This window comes from Dendrobium catenatum, unplaced genomic scaffold (genome assembly GCF_001605985.2).
Source record: "Dendrobium catenatum unplaced genomic scaffold, ASM160598v2 fragScaff_scaffold_1061, whole genome shotgun sequence".
Lineage (NCBI taxonomy): Eukaryota > Viridiplantae > Streptophyta > Magnoliopsida > Asparagales > Orchidaceae > Dendrobium > Dendrobium catenatum.
The window spans coordinates 3,748,735-3,766,641 of NW_021319523.1; the positions used below are offsets into that span (position 1 = coordinate 3,748,735).

Sequence of the window (17,907 nt, forward strand, 5' to 3'; positions counted from 1 at the left end):
TTGCTTAATAATCGCATGAATTTTAAATTAAAAAAATTTAAAATTGGAACCTTTTACTAAATTTAACATTATCATTATTAAAAAAAACCACCTACAAATTATTAATATATTTCTTAAAAGGAATTTACATACACATATACAAAACAATTTTAAGTATTTACATATCTAAATTTGCAAGAAATTGATAGTTAGTTATTGCAAATTGATAGTTAGTTATTAAAGCTTTTCAATTTTCTTATTTATTCACTCTCAGCCACACAACATAAAGAATGCTTAGTCATCATATGTAGTTTTGATTAAATAAATAAATAAAATAGGCACCTTTTACTAAAATTGAAATTCCGCTCCATTTTCTGCGTCGATTGAATCTAGCGGAGGCAATTGAAGAAGAGACCTCTGAAAGCTATAAAAGGAGAGGTAGACAGAGAGAGAGATGAAGGCAAAGATGGCGAGGAGGAGCTTCTGTTAAATCCCAATGTCGACTTGCAGATCATAGAGGTATGAGAAGGGAGGATATTCCGTCGTGCTCCTATCCTACGGCGGACTTTGAATCGCACGGTGAGCTTTTCACCGCCGACCAATACGATCTCCTTGGGCTTTCATTACTTACTCGATTCGATCAGGATCTGACATTTATCAATTGATTTATGCTGATGCTTCCTCTTATTCACTTCTTTCCAAATCGTCTGAGACAATTTGGTTTGTTTCTTATTAGGTTTCTGTTATTTGTTGTGTATTGAGTGTTTGACTAGGAATTAACAAAATATATTAGGTATACAAAATAATAAATTTTGAATTGGATTTACTTTGTTGCGATTGTGATGGTGATTTGAAGAATAATTTATGTATTTCTGATTGTTTGATTGGAATATTTTGATTGGGATTGCAGGAGGAAGAATGGAATCGGATCTCGGGAAGGTTTTCATTGGAGGTATTTCGTGGGACACAAATGAGGATTGCCTTCGGGAATATTTCGAGAAATTCGGGGAGGTTGTAGAGGCGGTGATCATGAAGGATCGAAAAACTGGCCGTGCTAGGGGTTTTGGATTTGTGGCCTTTGCAGACCCTGCTGTTGCCGAGAGGGTTGTCATGATTAAACACCGAATTGATGGGAGGATGGTAACTACCATTGCTACCTATTTGAAAAGTACATGCTTAAAGAAATTGATAGAAAACAGAGCCCTGCATTGGATACCCATATTCACACCCACCCATATACCCACCCATACCCAATGGGTACCCACATCCAATGGATATGGGTCAATGGATATGGGTGAGTATGGATATGCATAAGACCTTGTGGGTGGGTATGGGTGGATACTCAACATCGAGAGATAAATCAATTTATATTGCTAATTACTGTATATCTAAACATGCAGTGCCACACCAATATTGGTGTCACACTGTTCTTCCGCCATATAAATTTTTTTATTTAAAAAACTTATGAGTAATTTTAAATATTTAAGTGTAAAGTTTTATTATAAATAATTAAGAAATAATAATTTAGAAACACATTATTTTTCAGGAATTAAAATATTTTTTATATAATTATTTTTTAAAGATAAACATTAACATAAAAATTACGATAAAACTCTCATACATATTTAAAAGATATCGAGCACTACAATACTAATTCTAATGTTCAATTCCCCTTGCATTTTTTTTGTTCATATTTATTTGTTCTAATATAATTTTCATTTTATTAAATATACATTTGCTTATTTAGGACATATTAATATCCCAAATTTTTTTATCAAAAAAAAAAAATAATAATAAATTATAATAGGTTTAAAATTGATAAATATAAATATATGATTAAAAAAAACATAAATTGTTTTACACGGGTTCATTATGATTCTGCTTGTAATAATGTATAACAGGTTGAAGCTAAGAAAGCTATTCCAAGGGACGATCAACGCATATTACTTAACAGAAACAACAATAGCCTCCTCCTCCATGGTTCACCTAGTCCAAGCCGCATAAAAAAAATATTTGTGGGAGGCCTTCCATCCAATATAACAGAAGCAGATTTCAAGAAATACTTCGAAAGGTTTGGTGCCATCACAGATGCTGTTGTAATGTATGATCACGACACTCAGAGGCCAAGAGGCTTTGGTTTTATAACTTTCACTTCAGAAGCTGTTGTTGACAGAGTTTTGCAGAATTCCTTTCATGAACTAAATGGAAAGATGGTGGAGGTCAAAAGAGCTATCCCAAAATACTTCTCCCAAGGACCTACTAACTATGGCTTGAATAGATTCAACAGTTCTTTTAATATATATGGTCAGGTGAACAATCGAAGCGCTCTCGGTAGCTTTGGGCCGGCGATCGGCGGTCGGAATGGGTCCCCTTTCACTCCTGGTTATGAAATTGGGTTGGGTTTTGAGCATGGAGTGAGACCAAGCTATGGAGAAAACTTAAATTTAAGTAGCAATATTGGTTATGGACAAGCCTTGAGCCCATATTATAGTGGGAATTTGACTAGATTTGGTGGCTCTATTGGTTACAGTGCAGGTTGTGGTAATCCTGGTTCATCTTTTGATTCAAGAGCTCTTAATTTATGGGACAATGGTGACTATAATATTATCCCTGCAAGTGCAAATTCCTTCGCAGCCTCTGGAATAGGGAGCATTAATGGTTTCGACAATAATATTATCAGAAATCTGGATGATACTTTTGGTTTTTCTAGTGATAATTATCCAAGGCGTTATGACATTGGCTCTCTTAGTGCTTCTTTCACAGCTAGAAGAAACTATATGGATTTATATGGAAGTGGTTCAATTTATGGAGATCTTTCTTGGCACTCAGGGTTGAATGAACTTGATGAATCTAGTTTATTTGGTTATGGGCTTGGCGCCACAGCTACAGATGTAATTTCCAGTGGTTCAATAGATTACATAAGTGATTATGATGTTACAAATAGGCGTATAAATAGAGGTCAGCAGTTCCTTCCTCTTTTACAACTTGTGTGTTTAATTTTTTTTTTTTTTTTGCATTTTCTTTTTTTTTTTTAGAATCTATTAAAAAATTTCTTCATTTCTTGACCATATTACATAATTACAACGGTATTTCTTGCAAATCCCATTAATATTTCATTTTGGATTTAAAAGATTGAAGTTTGCTTTGATCTATCATCCAATTTTATATTCACGCAGAATTAAATCATATTTGATGTCATTTCTTTAATCATTTTATTCACTTTGATGATGTATAGTGATACTGACATGACCATAATTCTAACTTAGATTTAGAATTCATTCATTTGATTTATATATATATATATATATAGTAATATATATATAGAAATATAAGTATATAATTCTTAATTTTGGTCTTACAGCTCCTCTTAGCTCTGATAATAAGACGTCAAACAGAACTATTTTAATGTATTTTAACATTTAAGATGACATGACAAACAAAACTATTTTAATTTAGCCCCGCCCCGAATAAAACTTTTGGCTCCGCCACTATGTGTACTGGCGATCAAATTAAACGTTTTTTTATTGAACTTTGTAATTGAAGTGTCTTAAGTTTACTTTTCTTCTTGATAATATTACTTATGTCAGCTGCTAGTAAATGCTTCCATGAAAATTTCTTGGAGATATAATAGTAGCCTTTTTGCATAATTCCTAATCCATGGAACTTTATGTTGACAGAGGGATGAGCATTCATTTTTTCACAATTAGATATTGATGGGGACATCAGATCATGGAGAGTCTATCAGAGACGTGACCGTAGATCTACGAAAACGATTGAGTCATTGTATTTCTGAGTTATTTTATGTAATTTTTTATTTATAATATCATATTGTATTTATTTTATTTGTTTGATTTATTATTTTTTCGTTGTACCCTTTTATTAAGGGAGGTCGTATGTAAGCCCTAGGGGCATTATCGTTCTTTTATTTTTGTGAGTCTTTGTACGAGGCTATTTATAGTCCTAGTGTTCTTCTTTTGAGGTTAATGAATGATTGATTAAAATAATTCTTCCCTTGCATGAGTTCTTGTGAGAACTTAAGAAATCGGAGAGAGATCCCTAAGAGATGGAGGATTGCGCATCACCCACCAACCTAGAAGAGTCGGGTTCGTGGTTCTATTTCTTCTCTTCTTTTCCCCCTCCCACCACCGGCCATCATCATACCCAAGACCTTTATTGATTCCGTATAGGTTGTTAAATCTAAGCTGTTATCCCAAGGCTAACCAAGAGGAGGGTGAATTGTTAATTTAAAAATTCTCTTAGATTTTTTAAATAGAAAATCATTTTAAATATTACAGCAATTTGATTTTAAACTAAAATTAGCTTTTCAACCATAGTAAACCAAATTGCATAAACTAAATGCCGAAATTTAAAAGGCATAAATATTTATAGTGGTTTGGTAAAACACGACCTACATTTACTCCCTGAAGACTCCCTCTTTAGGTATTATACTATTTACCAAAGTGACTCTCTTTTTGCACCCACAAGAAGGCAGAGAAGAGTTTAGAAAACCTCTCTTTCATCAATCCCCGATGCAGTAGAGAACTGTCGTCCTTTCACACTCTAAAAGTGTCGGCAGAGAATCGTCGTCTATTCATACCCTCCATGTGAGAGTACCCTCTTCTTACTTCAAAGATCTTCCCTCGAGCAACTGGAAAGAAGAAAAGAAGAGTTGCAACCAAAAACACAAAGAGATCATTACATTTGAGTAACCTTGTGAACCCTTCACATTTCTCCTACAAGAAATCTCTCTCAAACACTCTCCCAAATGCACTCTTTCACTTGCTCTTGAAAAATCACGAAGAATGACTCTTTTCATGTCAGTTTTAAAAGACCTTTTATATGTAAAACACGAAAAAACTGTCCAAAAAACTGAAATATTCAATTTTGAGCTGGTAGGATCATACAGTACAATCGTATGTTCGTACATACAAATAGTTTAAATACTATTGCGTACGAACCTGTTGTGAATCTGTAAAAAATGACTTTATACACGATGATCATCCAGTACGAACTGTTTAAAAAAAATTCATCTTCATCGGGACAAAGAAGGACCCCATATTTTCGTACTCTGGATGGCGTACGTACGATGACAACATCATACGGTATGATAAGTTCATAAAATTTTTAAATTCGTCGGGATAAAAAGGGACCCGTCCAACTCGTACATTAGACGACATACGTACGATGACAACATCGTTTGGTACGAACCGTTCGGAAAAACTTTGAATTCATCGAGATGAAAAAGGGACCCGTCCAACTCGTACACTGGATGGTGTACGTATGATGACGACATCGTACGGAACAAACCGTTCAAAAAAACTTTGAATTCATCAGAACGAAAAGGGACCCGTCCAATTCATACACTGAATGGCGTACGTACAAATGAGATATCATACAAAATGATTTATATTTAGAAAAAAAATTCTATTTTCTATTCGTTTGACTGCTCGTAGGAAAAAAATAACTGAACAAATCTTCCTGTATGAAATGACTTCGTATAATACAATTAGCTTAAAAAAATACAAATTTTAAACACTCCTCTGATGTGTGTATCTACAATTGCTCAATTACAATCACACTCACTCAAACTCAATAAAATAAAAAATACAAACTTCACTTACAATAAACTCTAAACTTATTTGATTTGAAGTCTGCAATAATTCGAAATATGATTTCTCTAAAATGTTATTACACACAAACAAAAAAATAATGCATCCAAAATATGTTAGGATAAATTATAATCAAAGTAATAATATTTAGAATCATAAAAAATATACATGTTGCAATAATATCAACAATAAAAAATTTAAGTTGCAACTATCTACACAATCTCCTCCTTTTTTATGATGAATATAGAGAAATTCTATGAAGAACACAAAAACTTCTCTTTTTTATTTTTAAAACATATAAAACACAAATAACAAAAAAATACAAACATAAACATAAACAACACAGGACAACACAAAAATAGAAACATAACAACACAAATAAAATATTAACTTCCCCTTTCGACAACAACAAAAAGGGAAAAAGAAAATTGAAATAAAAGAAGTAATACGAGAAACCTTAGGAATTAATCTTGAAAAATATTGAAATAGAATTGCAATAAAAAGTTAATTACCATTTGATGAAAATAAAGATTAAAAATAAATAAATTAAAACATAACTTAGATAAGAAAAATTGATCAAGCTCAAGAAGCATTCTAGACAATTTGATAAGGAGAATTATTACAAAAGTGATGAAATGAAGATTAGTTAATTTCAATTTTTAAAATAAAATATAATATAAAATTAGATTGATTTGAAATAAAGATTAAAAGATAGAGGAAATAACATATTTAATTGATAACATTGCGCATCTTTTCAAATATTTGTGACACGCTTTGTGCATTTTTTGTATTTGGACTAATTTTGTGTCTCTTTTTCATTTTGCGAATAATTGCGCATTCTTTTAATTTTTGTACACATTATACATTTCTTTTTTATATACCTTTTTTTAATTGATCTTTTCAAAATCAAAAATCAAATTCTTTAATTATAAAGATGATTATATTGAAAAGAGAAATAAAAAAAGTAAGATATCAAAATTGTAATAATAATTTTCAAATTATATTTGACTAAAAAGAACATGAGATTGATATCCTTAACCTGATTGAGTTATAAGTTAACTTAAATTTTTGAAAAATTAGATGTCATAATAAAATTAATTTTATAATATAAGTTAATTTATAATACTTTAAGATCAATTAAAACAGGATTATCATGTAGAAAAACTCACATTTCAAATAATGAAAAAAAATAACTAATCAAAATAAGACATTTTTTATTGATTTCAAATAAAGATCGGTTCCATTAAAGTTATATATATCAATCATCTTAACATCAAAACAACACAACATCAACACAAACTTAAACAAAAATAAGTACAACAAAAAAACATAAACACTGACATCATCATCATATAAAAAAAGGACTCGCAAAGGCAACTATAAAGAAGTGCATCTAAAACTTTAAAGGACCCTGGTCTGGAGGAGGTTGGTTGAAGACAGAGAAATAACTATTCATCATAACTACATTAGTATTCATCGAGTCAAATTAACCTCGGATCCAACCAATATCTTGGTGGTACTGTGCATCCTATTGGTTTAAGTGAGTATGAATTTGATCAAAATTACTCTCCAATTGATCAAATTGTTGGACCATCTCTTGAAAGTCAGGTCCTTGAGCAGGTGCAGGTGTTGACCTCTCTTTTACTCAAGCCCTAGTCAAAGGGGTTGACTTGGTCAAATTGACTAAGCCAGGCCCTGAAACCCTTCCCATTCATTTTCTTAGGTCAAATCAATTTTGCTGAGCCCAAATTCGGGCCCTAGGTCAACCTAGGTTGACTCATATTGACCCATTTGAGCCTAAATTAATTTCAAGCCTAGTCAAACCTATTCTTGGCTTAAACCCCTATCCCCTTTGACCTAATTGACTGGGTTAACCAGGTCAACCTTTGACTTGGTCAACCCAAATCTCTCTTGGTCAACTTTAGCCTTTTTAGGTCAAATTAATGGTATTTAATACCATAATTTGCTTCTTATTGATCTCTAGAGCCAAATCACGATTAATTCAAGTTTATTTCCCTCCTAATTAAGCCTTAATGCAATCTTGACTGTTCCCTTTGAGTCCAATGCTTTAAATAGGGTGTGGACCTCCGAAAGAGCACCACGCGAACGGGTCGATTGGAAGGGATAGATTGGATCGTCCATACGACTAACCATTGAGGATAGATGCTCTCGCCAACACACCCCGATGGGTAGCAATATACACGACCTAGTCACGGGTTTCCTCCACCCGATACGAGAGATCGAGTGGGGTAAAGTAGATGTGGGACCGAGTTTCCCACGGGCGCAAGCCCCCATGGTTAATTACATCCCGGGCCGAAGCTAGAGAAAACTCTCGATTAAGGATCCTATATTACCTTTTCTAAATTGGGATTGGCACGAGGGTGTAGACTAGGAAGTCCTATCCAAAAGGAAGAAAGGTCTCAAAGAGGCTCAATCAACATGCGTGGCTCATACCAGCATTCGGAGGCTCTAGGGTACTAGAGAGAAAATGAGAAAATAAAATCAAACATTCAACCACATACGTGAGAGGAGAGATGGAGGTGGCTTCATCCTGCGATGCAGATAAGTAAGATTTATGGTCCCCGAAAAGAAGGTACCTACCTACTATTTAAGGCATACTACGAGACTGAATGTAGTAGCCTCGAATCCTAAATCTAGGTGGGGCTTAGTGCTCTACAAAACACTAAGATCCGTGTCTGAGCTAATGTAGTGCAAAACCTGGACTTATCCCTGCCTGGATTGGGGGAGCCAGCTAACCACCTAATCGCTTTAAAACTATGATATCAAGTCATTTATGATAGATGAGTGGGTGGTACAGTTCTTTGGAAATATGACCAACATCTAGAGGATTTCCTAAGTGGTCCTGGACTTATGTGGGTCAGATGCTCCTATCTAATACAATTAAATTTTATTTAATTGGTTACTAATGCAATGCATGCTAGTTGAATTGTCAGCTCATGAATGCTATAGAAATTTAAAAACAGGCTTATAGAAAATAATTTTTTTGAAAAGACTGAGTCTCCCTAGGTCCGGCACTTCATCCTCATAGGCCAGATTATCCGGACTCTACCCGCAGGTAGGGAGAGGTCTTATAACAAGGAAAGAAGAATGCAGTAATATGCATGCGACCCCGGACGGTTCCAATAGTTCTCTAGATTCGTTAGGTTTCTATATTATTTAAACCTTAAAATTTTAGAAATTAGTTATGAGTAGAAAAATTTTTATAATCCTTAAAAGAGTCTAACGCAATCCAGGTTAAAATAAAATCGGTATGCAAGAAAGAAACTTAAAAAAAGCAGATATTTCTAAGCGCAATCAGATAAGCACATCAATATAAATCCACAAAAATAATCAACTAAATGTCCATAGGCAAACTGCTCTTATTACAATCCAGGGTATTCAGAAAATAAAGTGGCCAGGCACCACTGCCAACAACCCAGATTTCTAAGCCTATGACAGACGCCAACAACTTTGAGTGAGATATTGGATATTCAGATCTTTAGTCTCTTGGATGTCTTCTCCTTGGACTACTTGGAACTCTCCTCCTTGGACTCATTGGATCTCCTCCTTGGACTCTTTGGGAATCTCCTCCTTGGACTCCTTGGATCCGTCGTGGCTTGAATATCCAAACGAAGAGACAATTCTCCCTAGCAGGGGTGTATTGCCTTTTCTCTTTGGATATCTAAAGCCATCCAACTCAGTCTTCCAAATGGAAGAAGACTATCTCCTTTAGGGATGCCTTCTTCTTTTGGAATCCGAGTTGGATAAAAATATCTCGACTCATAGTTATTTTCACAACTCTTAACAATTATTACATACAAATTTACATTTATCGAAAAGCAGTAAATTCTAAAAGGACCTGCAAGGTTATCCTAATAAAAATCCCAAGCAGTTTATATGAAAATAAAAGTGCTAACACCATTGACCCTGTGCCAAGCCATGCTCTTAATTTTGAGGGATAAGAGCTCCACCTGTGCAGTTATAATTAATTTAGCCCTCATTTTATTTAGGGGGAGCTGAGCAAGCACCTCCATAAAACACATTATTAGAAATCATGACATTGCTCCCCCTTTTATCAGCATAAGCATGGCCACCTGCACGGAAAAATAATATATATATAGCGCTCCTAACCTATGGGTAAGTCTAACGCTCACATCCATAGTGTAGAAAAAGTAAGCAAACACAACAATTAATTTTCAAACAGCATGCAATGAAAACAATGGAAAGCTCCGGCACACAGCAGGAAAATAAAACCCAGCAGCCTAACCTAGGTCTAGAAGTAGTGCCATAACAAACAATTCTATGTGTGTGTAAGGCTAGTGTGGTTTGGATAAGTCCTAAGCAGGGTAATTAGTTAAAGTTATCTAGAATTCAGGTCTGTTGTAGGTCAGAAAAGAGAATTTTTGTTGAAATTTAAATATTAGTGAATTAGAGTGCATTTTAATTATTTCAGTTTGTTGATCAGTTTAAAGGGCTTAGGATACTGATATTTAAAGTTTAAGTGATATAAGCCAATTTTAGAAAGTTCCGGGTCCTCCTAGGAATTGGATTAAGGGTCCAAAAAGTCACTATGAGACAGAGGTTAGGTTTGTTTCTCCTACCATCTTAAAAAAATACTAGACCTCAAGAGGAGTAGTTAGCCAGGTAGTACAAAATATTAGTGAATTAGAGTGCATTTTAATTATTTCAGTTTGTTGATCAGTTTAAAGGGCTTAGGATACTGATATTTAAAGTTTAAGTGATATAAGCCAATTTTAGAAAGTTCCGGGTCCTCCTAGGAATTGGACTAAGGGTCCAAAAAGTCACTATGAGACAGAGGTTAGGTTTGTTTCTCCTACCATCTTAAAAAATACTAGACCTCAAGAGGAGTAGTTAGCCAGGTAGTACACTAAAATCGGAGTTTTCTAGGCAAAGTTATGAATTTTCTAAGTTTCGGGTCCTAAATGAACTACGGTTGACCAAAGAATTGACTTTCTAATCTAAGCGAGTTTCTGGAAATCTAAAATTTTTAATAAATACTAGGCCCTAATTGGAGTCTAATGCAAGTGGGTTTGCCTAATTTTGAATTTTCTACAATTAGTTATGGATTTCTAAAAGTCGGGGTATTTAAAGGAATTTTCTAACTTTCCTAATAAAGGACTTTTTTTATTCTTTTGTTCCAAATCAGATCCAAACTAATTGGAATCACTCCCAAAGGTCAGGAATAACCAAAAAAAGTGTTCCCAAGTGTTTGGAAAAGATTTGGGATTTTTAATAATTTTTAATGAATTATTAGGGGCAAAATGGTAAATTCCACCTATGATCAAATTATGGGTCAACCTGAAGTCAAACTAGGGAGCCTTATTTATCTAAAGTGAAGGGTCAAATTTTGGACAATTCAAGATATGATGGGTAATTTTCTGACCTAAAATAAATTTATTGTAATTTTTTAGAAGGTCTTCGGGCCTTATTTAGCAAGTCAATTATGGTTGGTTAATTAAGGGCTCTAAAAGCTCCTAAAAATTTCCATGAAATTATGAAAGGCTTATAATGTCACTAAGTTTAAGTGTTGAAGTTTTCATGTTAATCAATGATCTATTCTAGCTCCTATGAGACTTCTAAGTTTGTTAGACCTATCCTTAATTTTTGTCCTTAGGGTGTCACTACATTGTAGGAGTTTAATGTGAAGTTTACACTAACCCTCAGGATAATAAATACAGGAAAACATATATAAAAGCAGTAAACATACAATGTCCTTAGATCTAGGAGAGCCTAAACTAAGTGCTCGTGGTGCAACCTACACATGCAAACTACGAATAATAGGAAATAAAAGACACATAATGAAGGGATTAGTGAATGATCGTGATGCAATCACCCACTAATCTACTCCCCCATGATTTCTCTTCACACATAAAATCTATGCCTAAAATTTCATACAATGGTGGGTCTCCCAAAATTAAGGTTTAATTATAACTAATTAAAAAAAATAATTTCAAAATACTTATAAATATAAATATATTTTTAGAAAATAAAGTAATTCAAAATAATTCAGTTCATAATACATTAGTATAGGGAGAACCACCGACCACCCAATCGAGGTTTCAAAATAATTTGGAAATAGTTTTTAATTTCAAAATAATTATAATAATAATTAAATAAATAATATTAAAATATTCCAATAATCAAATCCAGACAGATAACTGTCAGGACAGCAGAAATTAGATTTTGAAAATAATTTTAAAATAAAATTTAAAACCGTCTAATAACAAGAAAAAATATATACATAAGCAAAAACTCGATGTGGCCAAGGCGGACTAATCGAACCCGATCGAGCCTAATTCGACTCAACTCGAGCTGATTTGTGCTCGAATTGAGCCTTATGGGCTTGATTAAATCAATCAAAGGCCCTCAATGACACTCAAACGAAAATCGAGGAAAACATAGGATATTTAGGGTTTCATAATGCATCTTTTGCTTTTTTTCTCTCTCTGCACTACAGGAAAACACTTCGTTACCGGCAGACAATATCCGCCGGTAACATGTGAAATTCAATGGAAATCCTCAGTTTCCGACGCATTTCCGTCGGATTGCCTCCGCTAGTTTGGCTCACGTCGCTAAATATTTACCGACGTTTATATGCCACCGTTAACAATTCTGGCGCACGTTCTGGCGCTTTACCGGTGCAATATATGACATGGAAGACGTCGATTTTCATTCCATAATTCCGGCGACTAATGCATCGGTAGTTTACGTCGTATGGATCCGACGGAAACCACCGGCGCATAAGTCGCCGGAATGTCGCCGTAAATAAGCTACGGCTTATTTCTGGCGTAAAAGTGGCGTCAGAATTTGTCGGCGGATAAAATGCCGGAATAGGCACCGGTAATTTCCGGCGCACCCAAAGCCGCCGGCATGCTCGATCCAGTTCATTGTATCGTCATTTCTGTCGACTTTCTGACGCATAATCCTCTAGAAACCTGTAGCATTGACAAAAAATTGCCTTCCCAGCCAATAATCAAATTTTCACACCTGCAAACCTATACGAAACAACTTCCAGATGACAGCTATACACATAACAGATATAAATAACTTCAATATATGCTCAAAAAACATAAATATCCATGTTCACAGAAATAAACAAGTTCGCAGAAATAACTAAAAACATCACATATTGTTTAATAACACATGTTCACAGAATTAAACAAGTTCATATAAACTAAACTAAACTACTCTGACTCCGTGGACTCCTCCTCAGCTGGAGCTGCCTCTTTTCCACTCATCTGCTCCCTTATTCTACGCATTTCATCCAATAACTGATTCTGTTGCTCCTGCATCTGCATTTGAACATGTGCTTGCAACTAAGCTTGCCAATCAGCTTGTGATTTTCTTACTTGTTCTAGCTCAGCTTGAAGGGCACTTATTTATTGAACTTGTAAGGAGTCATGAGAACTAGATGCGAAGCTGGATGCAGTAGAGGAGATAATCCCCTCGTATGTCTGAGCTTGTGCACATAAACCATAAACTCTACCATGCTGCATTCCTCCGACGGCCTGAGACCAGATGCGATACTCAGAAAACAACACAGAGCCGCCAGAAAAGCCCTCACCTGATGCGGCATGAGCCTCTCGAAGCCGTGTATATTCCTCCTGTGAAAGTAGAATATAAATATATATATAATTAAACTAAAAATAGGAAATATTAAGCACATATAAATATATACTTATATGGGCTTTTCTTGCTTTATCATCAATTCATTATTGATCCTCCTGTCACTTATGAGTGCGACTATACAATTCCACAGGAGTTGGTTCTCTATCAAGCATCTCTTTCTGTTAGAATTAAAAAAATTTTATTAATATTTGAATTAAAGAACAACTTTGAAAAAATTAAAATTCATTACCAAATGAAACCTGTGCTCAGTATGTGGAACCGAGCCGTCAGTATGAAGTGAACTACCCAATCCCCCAACATCAGAAGCTCTATTCTGTCAATTTTGATCCCTCCTCCTAGTATACTCTTGGCTGCCCCAAGCAGTGTTCAACTCAGCCCATATACCCTCTCCAATCCACAATGGTCGCTTCTCAGACTTTTTAATATTTGTGAATATTTGCGCATCCGAGTAGACCCACGCTTCTCAAAATTCTTTCTAATCCTGTCATTGTGTTGGGGCAACCAACAAAATTTTTTCTGCATTCAAATACATATGATATATAATATCTAAGATTTTTAGCTTAAGTAAAAAAAATTAATCATTTTATATAAAAGCTAAAACTCAAAAATACCTCAAACTCTCTAAACCATATCTCCCAGACTTCTTTCGGGACTTTCTTCCAAGAAACATAAGGAGCGTCAAACCAACTCCGTATGATGTCCCGTATTTTATGTGTCGGTTGTTTTGATGGGTAGAACCTACAAAAAAAATTTATGTGAAATAAATATATAATATAAATATTCATTAGCTTAAATAAAAGATGAAGTCCATACGTGTCACCCTCAGGTGCTATCAACATTTTATCATCTGTCGCATGCTCTGGTGCAGCTGGTGTCGAAGGTCCAGCTGGTGTCGAAGGTTCAACTGGTGTTGAAGGTCCAGTTGCTGTCGAAGGTCCAGCTGAAGAAGGTTGATGGGGTGGTGGGGGATAGTATGGTGGAGCATATGGTGGAAATGGATAAGTAGGAGGGGCACCAACATAAGATGGGGTACGTAGTATGGGTAGAAAGGAGTACTCTGCCCGGGATCTAGTGAAGAAAATCGGGGGTCTGCTGAGTAGAACTGCGGGCTACTGGCTCCAGAAGTGGGTAAAGACTGTGTAGCAGGCTGAGGCTGTGTAGCAGCTGAGGCTGTGTAGCAAGTTGATGCTGTATAGCATGCTGAGACTGTGTAACACCCTCAGTATGTATTATCCTAGTTGGTCCAGCTGTAGTGATCTTCTTGGTGCGTCTGTTAAAAATATTTTTTATCAATCCTCTACTAGGCTCTTCACCTGAAGCCATCTGCACAGAAATAAATAAGAAATATTAATAGCAGGGATGTAATAATAAAATAAATATAGTAAAGTAAAATGCAAGGATGTAAAAAAAATGCAGTGAGTAAAAAAAATTTCAATTTACCTTATATTAACTCATCATTTGTTTATTCACTTTCATAAGATGATACACTTCCAACCAAATCAGATTCATCATTACTTTCCTCTATGGTTAAATCTACCTCATCTAACTGCAACTCGCTCTCATTAATTCTGATTTGATCATCTACATTAATTGGGAGATTTTTTAAATTTGACATAAACTCTTTTTGATGTGCTGATGGTATTGAAGTTGTTTTATCAATTACTCCCCTTGGTTTTGTCTTCATAACTACCAGCCAATCATATTTTTCTTGTATTTTGCTTTGAAAGTTAGCATAATAGACTTGAGTTGCCTGACTAGCAATGATGAATGGATCAAACTTTGTATATCTTCTACCCCACTTTACTTCTATTATACCGTAAATTAGATATACTCTTGTGCCTCTATTTTGTATTGGATCAAACCATTTACAATTGAAGAGATACACAATATTCCTGTGACCGGGATATTCCACCTCTAATATTTCTTATAAAATCCCGTAGTATTCAGAATCATCCCCTGTATGGGTATTCCCTCTTACACATACGTCAGAATTTTCTGTCTTCCTACCTTCACACCAATTTTTTATTTGAAATTTATAACCATTGACCAGAAATATTTGATAACATTTGGCTAATCTATTTAGTCCCCAAGCTAACTCAAATATCCCTGAATTCTGCGAATCACTTTCTTCAAAGTGTACCTTTAAATGAACAAGATATTATTATTAATAATATTAAGTAATTGCATAAAAAACTAATTAAGACTAATTATTCAAAATATATCATATTTTTAAACCAAGCAGTGAATTCTTTCTCCACTATCTTCTGAACTTCTCCTTCTTATGATATACTTAAACCATCAATGAACCTCCTACAAATCATTTTGAGTTTAGAATAAAGTTTATAAGAATTATGAAAATATGAATAAATTAACTCATACTTACTCGAGATACGACTCAACTTCTTCACAGTTCAGCAAGATATACAATGTGATAACTATCATCTCCTTATCGGTGAAATAGAGCACGGTGCTAGCGCCTACAAGTTCACCACTTCCACAAAATACAGATATATTAGAGGATTTACCAACATTTTGAGATATTGTACTTTCACCTGATTGAGACATTGTTTCAAAATAATATGAGCAAAACTGAGTTGTCTCGTATGTTAAATATGCTTCACAGATAGAGCCTTCGGGTCGTTTTTTATTCTTAGCTGTCTTCTTAAGTTTATTTAAATATCTCTCAAAAGGATACATCCACCTATACTGAACAGATCCATCAACCATAGCCTCATATGGTAAATGAACTAGTAGATGCTCCATAGAGTCAAAGAAGTATTGAGGAAATATCTTCTCAAGTTGACACAGAATGAAAGAAATTTGCTGCTCTATAGAAATCAAGTTCTCCATATTTAATTTAGAAGAGCATAAATCTTTAAAGAATACACTTAGCTCGATCAGGGGCTTTAAAATTTGATCTGGTAGATAACTAAAAGTAGTTGGTAATAGACATTGCATGAAGATGTGACAATCATGACTTTTTAATTCAAATAATCTCCCTGATCTTATGTCAACACACCTGCTTAGATTGGAAGAATATCCATCAGGTACTCATAGGGTCTTCAACCATTCACAAATTGCACGTTTTTGCTCTAAAGTTAATGTGAATGGAACTTTTAGTTTGAGTAATTTTTCTCCTTCATTATCCTTCAATTCCAAAGCTTTCCTCCTACAAATCTCCTTTAAGTCCATCCATACTTTTATATTATCTTTGGATTTATCTTTGATGTTCATAACTTTATTGAAAATGTTATCAAAAATATTTTTTTCTATATGCATAACATCTAAATTATGTCTAATCAGATTTGTTTTCCAATATGACAATGACCAAAAAATACTTTTCTTAGTCCAATTATGGTTGACACCATATTCTGGCAATCTTAACTCAGCTAATGTTGGAGAATCCATTATAGTGGGATTGAACCTGACTCTTTCAAAATTTTCTTCACTACTTAATTTTGGAGGAGATTGAAACATCATCATTTTACTTTTAGTAAATGCTTATTTATTTCGCCTGAAAGGATGACTTGAGGTAAAAATATTCGATGACAATCAAACTAAGTGTTCTTCCTACCATACTTTAAAGTGAATGATTTTGTATATTCCATACAATATGGACAAGCTAACTTGCCTGAAGTGTTCCAACATGAGAGCATACCATATGCAGGAAAGTCCCCAATTATCCAAAGTAATGCTGCTCTTAGTGTAAAGTTCTATTTGGTGGAGATATCATATGTATTTACTCCATCTTCTCATAATGAATTTAAATTATCAATTAACGGTTATAAGAATACATTAATCTTCACTTTTAGATTATGTGGCCCTGGAATGATAAGTGACAGAAATATATATGGAGTAGTCATACACAACTCTGGAGGTAGATTGTAAGGAGTGAGTATCACGAGCCAACATGAGTATGATGTAGCAGATTGACTGAATGAAGTAAAATCATCTGCGCATAAACCTAATCTGGCATTTCTTAGTTTTGCCGTAAATGTGGGATGTGTATGATTAAAGTATCTCCAAGCCTCTACTTTTGATGGATATGTGATAACACATTCTTGTGTAATGTAATCATTATGCCATCTCATATGTGCAGCAGATCTCATGGATGCATATAACCGTTGTAGTCTCGGAATTAATGAAAAGTAGAATATCCTACTGATAGGCACATCCTTCATCTTCCTTCTACTACCAGATTTTGGTTTAAATCTTGGTGCATTGCAATGACGGCATGCAATCTCTGATAAATCTTCTTTAAAGTATAACATGCATCTATTGATACAATAATCTATCTTTGTGTATGTCAAACTAAGTTTGGAAATAAACTTTTTTGTCCGATATAAATCTATAGGAATTAAATTATCTGTTGGATTGGTTTCCTTAAGCAGGCCAATGAATTGATTAAAACATTCACGAGCAACATTATATTTTGCCTTGATGCTTAACATCTTCACAGCAACAGATAACTCTAAGTGAGTGGTGCATCCTCTCCAGATTGATTGCTGGGCAACATGCAACAAATCATAAAAATTTTGTACCTCCTTATTTGGTAACTCTTCTATATTTTGTTTAAATAATAATACAGTTGCATCATGAACTAATTCCTCAAAATTTGGTCGGATATTTCAGCCTCAGCTATATTAGTGCTTGTAGAAGGACCCGCGGG

General features: G+C 34.4%; 1 protein-coding gene across 1 annotated transcript; it reads left to right on the plus strand.

Moving 5' to 3' along the window:
* The first annotated feature begins 897 nt into the window (after positions 1-897).
* LOC110098305 (heterogeneous nuclear ribonucleoprotein 1-like) lies at positions 898-12,167 on the plus strand. The gene is made up of 3 exons (XM_028698271.1): positions 898-1,180; positions 1,876-2,937; positions 12,067-12,167. The coding sequence occupies exons 1-3, from the start codon at positions 898-900 to the stop codon at positions 12,165-12,167; spliced, it is 1,446 nt and encodes a 481-aa protein (XP_028554104.1).
* Positions 12,168-17,907: the final 5,740 nt, after the last annotated feature.

Bases quoted from the DNA above. Each gene is read 5' to 3' on its own strand.
- LOC110098305 (XM_028698271.1), top strand. From the start codon at position 898: ATGGAATCGGATCTCGGGAAGGTTTTCATTGGAGGTATTTCGTGGGAC. The intron at 1,181-1,875 runs CCCTGCATTGGA...GTAATAATGTAT, and splicing joins GAAATTGATAGAAAACAGAG to AACAGGTTGAAGCTAAGAAA. The intron at 2,938-12,066 runs GTCAGCAGTTCC...TCTGCACTACAG, and splicing joins AAATAGGCGTATAAATAGAG to GAAAACACTTCGTTACCGGC.